The 3,683-nt window shown below is 35.7% G+C and overlaps 1 protein-coding gene across 1 annotated transcript in view; it reads right to left on the reverse strand.

Annotated features, from left to right (window-relative positions):
• The window catches only part of LOC101854372 (unconventional myosin-IXAa), a gene marked incomplete at its 5' end in the record, with an annotated part of 74,070 nt that overhangs the window by 52,881 nt on the left and 17,506 nt on the right, over window positions 1-3,683 (reverse strand). Inside the window, 3 exon segments of the mRNA XM_013089570.2 lie at window positions 139-219; window positions 1,180-1,296; window positions 2,464-2,503. Of these exon segments, the coding sequence (XP_012945024.1) occupies window positions 139-219; window positions 1,180-1,296; window positions 2,464-2,503 (238 nt within the window).

The following is a 3,683-nucleotide window of genomic DNA, read 5'->3' on the forward strand; positions in this document are numbered from 1 at the left end:
GTGTGTGTGTGTATGTATGTGTGTGTGTGTGTGTGTGTGTGTGTGTGTGTGTGTGTGTGGGTGCGTGTGTGTGAAACACCAAAACCAATGTGCTAGGATCTGGACAATAAAGATGTATCTTATCTTATCATATCATACCTTCTCCCTGTTTGACTTGATACATCTGATGAAATAGGGGTTGGCTTGGTTCAACGTCGTCATCAGTCTGGACAGGGACCACTGGACACAATGACACGACAGACACATTTGGGTGAAAAAGTCATAATATGTCATATAATATGACATAATATAGTACTTGTAAGCTGGTTGGTTTTTATCTTCATGTTGAATCAGAATGAAATAAGTGGGTAAAAATGTCACAGAGTTCTTACATGTTTGTTGGGTTGTTGTTTTGTTTTTTTTTCGTTTTAAAATGAAGCCAACAGGTGAAAAGAATTGGTCGTTGGTTTTGTTTGGTTTTTGGTTGAGTTAAAATGAAACAAATTGGTGACAACATCAAAGAGTTCATGTTTTCCCCAGGCAAAATTCAAAATTTCCTACCAACTGAAAGTGTTTAATGTGTCCCGAGCATTCATATGACCTTATGTAGTTGCAAGCGTCGTAAAACACTTACCAAAAAAAATTTTAAAAAACAAATGGGTCACAGCGTGATGGAATCAAGTGCTCATCAATTTTTGAGCATGTGGAGTTATTGATAACATCTTAAAGTTTGTCCATTTGAGTTGCGTTCCATGAAAAATACCCATCTATCTTGAGTAGAAGTTGAGATTTTTTGTTTGTTTTATAGTAGAGGGTTTTACGGCACTCACAACTGCATAAGGTCATATGAGCGCCAAGGGGTGGGTGTCAACAGAGAAGTCTTTACAGGGAATCAGACTTAGACTGCTCACCTCTCTAGCTTCAACAGCACAAGGTCTGCTTCGACTATCAAGGCATCCCAAAATAGCAAGTCACAAGGGAGTGACAAACATACAAAAGAAGTAGAGGAAAATGACAATAGTAAGGATCAGGAAAGAAAAAGGAGCAGTTCCCTGTTGTAGATCATGCACATTAATGAGCGTGACATGAGTCAGCCCATTTACAATTCTACTATGCTTGAACGAAGTATGTTCCCCCTTTGGGAATGGCCTAAAGACCCTACAGTCAGTGGCACTGCCAAAAATAAAAATCTTCACTCACCTGGAACTGGGCTCCTACAGTTGGCGGCTGTTTCTTGCTGCCTGAGCCTGACCCTCGAATGCTGCCAGGCATGCTGCGGCTGGCGATGGCCTTGAGGGCTTTAATATCACGGAAACTCTGAAAACCATTGAAAAAGATGACAGACTGATCCATTTGCTTCTTTTTTTTCCCAAAAAATTTCTCAGAAACTCCTAGCTTTTAAATTGCTGAACACAGATGAAAAACACATTTTGGATATGACAAAAATTGGATAGTAGGCAAAATGAGATTCAATTTTTACCAAAGTAACTGATTAAATTGGGATAGTATGGTAAAGCTACAAAAAATATTAAAGTTTAAAGAACCAATCTGCTCCTGACTGTTTACAAGGTATGCTGAGAAAATGTTTGAGTTTTAAAAGGTCAGTTGTTGTAACAATAGTTGTAAAGCTCACAGAGCATGCTGTAGAGCCTGGATATTGTAGTTATTTTCAGTATTAATATTATCATCATTATCACTATGATCATTATTATAAAACCCAGAGCTTCCTGTTGTTCATCAGATTCATTATCCACGCCACAACCAGACATATAGCACAATTACTATCATTTGAAGATACTATCATATCAAGAAATCAACACTGAGCATACTTTTTCAGTTCGCATGTGGGACTGTGTTATGCATCGTTGCATGTGTATCGTCGAACATAAATGTAAAGAGTCCGTTTCTGTGATGATGCCGAATGTTTGTATGGTGCCATACACGGTATATGCACCCAAAATTTCCCTTGTGGATCAATTAAGTTTATCTCATCTTAACAAATTCACACAAAATGGGCAGAACCAAGAACAAATACCACCTCTGGCATTTTACTTGGAACAAAGAAACTCTTTCTAGATTTTTTTTTTTTTTTCCCCGAAATATTTCTTTCTTTTTTACTTTCTTTTTTTTTAAACTTAAAGGTAGACTTCTTTTTTTTTTAAATCATGCTCAACATATGCTGTCCTCAGAATGACAGGGCTCTAACTCCGTGACCCACAGTTTAGAGAAAAGGAGAAACAAAGATTCACTCTTCAGATTGAAATGGTTTTACACCTTATTTGTTCATTAAGAGTCAAACTGACCACAAAAAAATTATTAATACTGGTTACATCGTCTCGAGCCTTTGACACTAGTGTGCACAGCAAAAAGTGTAGTTACACATCAGTTCTCAGCTTCTCAGTTCTCGCAAAAAGTGGAGTTACAACCTTATCATTCTAAGAAAGAGATATCTCAGCTTGAAGAAAAGAAAACAAAAATATTTACCAAAGAAGGCCTTGGTTTTGGCTTGAAAGACTTGTTTTTCCTGGAGAAAAAAATCATGACCAACATCTTCACTGATAACAGTAGGACAGACTTTTATTGTATTACAATACCTGAAAGTTAATTCTTCTAATAGTTCAGCAATTTAATTTGATTTCTAAAACTATATAGGTAAAACATTCACCTATCTCCCTCTGTTTCTTAATGCACAAGATAGAGCAAAAAGCATCTACCAGAAGCAAAACACAAGAAAAAAGATGGATGAAACAAATTGTTCTATTCGCTAGTAAAAGAACATTATTTAGAAATAATAAACTACTATACTCGCACTATCTAAAATGTGCACATGAAGCTCAATAACACAATAAAAACTTTAAAAAGACAGAACTGGGACAGAAACTATACCTATCTAAGAAACAATTTTATCCCCTCCTCTAAACAATCAATTTGTGATTCTTTCAGAGAAATAGAAAACTAAAAAAACTCAAAACGGGGATGCCGAGTATCCATTTTTCCCATTATAGTTTTATTAGAAAAAAAGTTATCATTCTTAGCATTTGTTTTCAGTTTACCCCCAAATAAGATGTGTCTATCAACTTTCTATTTTTTGCAAAGGCAACTTCGTAAAATTTTCAGGCATTTTCACAAAATCCCAAAGGCATCCCTGTAAACAAACTAAATTGTATTAGAGAAGGACAAGATCTAAAATGGCAATGTCCTCCATCAAGGAAAAACAATTACTGTCTACATCATCTTTTGAAAAGGAATTTATATCAGAAATGGAACAAAGTGAGATAGACCTATCTTTGACACAGCAGTTTTTCTTTAGCATAATAAACAGGACAATACAGAGTGAGAGAAATGTTAAAACTTTTAAAAGGAGGTTATGAAATAACATTAGAACTACATCATTTTCAAAATTAGCGCTGCTGTTATAAAAACTACATGAGTATTTGTTGAAAATTATCAGACTGATGAAACAAAGGCATTTTTAGGCTGGTAAATGGAGAGTAAAAGTGACAACAATATTCAGAACAACGACCAACAACATTAATGACAAGATTCTGCAAAATGTTGATTACGAGAAACTGTCTACAACAACCATCATGCAAAATGTCTGCAGACAGATATTTTACTCCCACATCAAGCAGCGAAAAAACCTCAAAGTGAAAAAAAGAAATTTTAAAAAGCAGTTTTATTTGGGTGGGGGGGGGGGGGGGGGG

This window comes from Aplysia californica, unplaced genomic scaffold (assembly GCF_000002075.1).
Source record: "Aplysia californica isolate F4 #8 unplaced genomic scaffold, AplCal3.0 scaffold00986, whole genome shotgun sequence".
Classification (NCBI taxonomy): Eukaryota; Metazoa; Mollusca; class Gastropoda; order Aplysiida; family Aplysiidae; genus Aplysia; species Aplysia californica.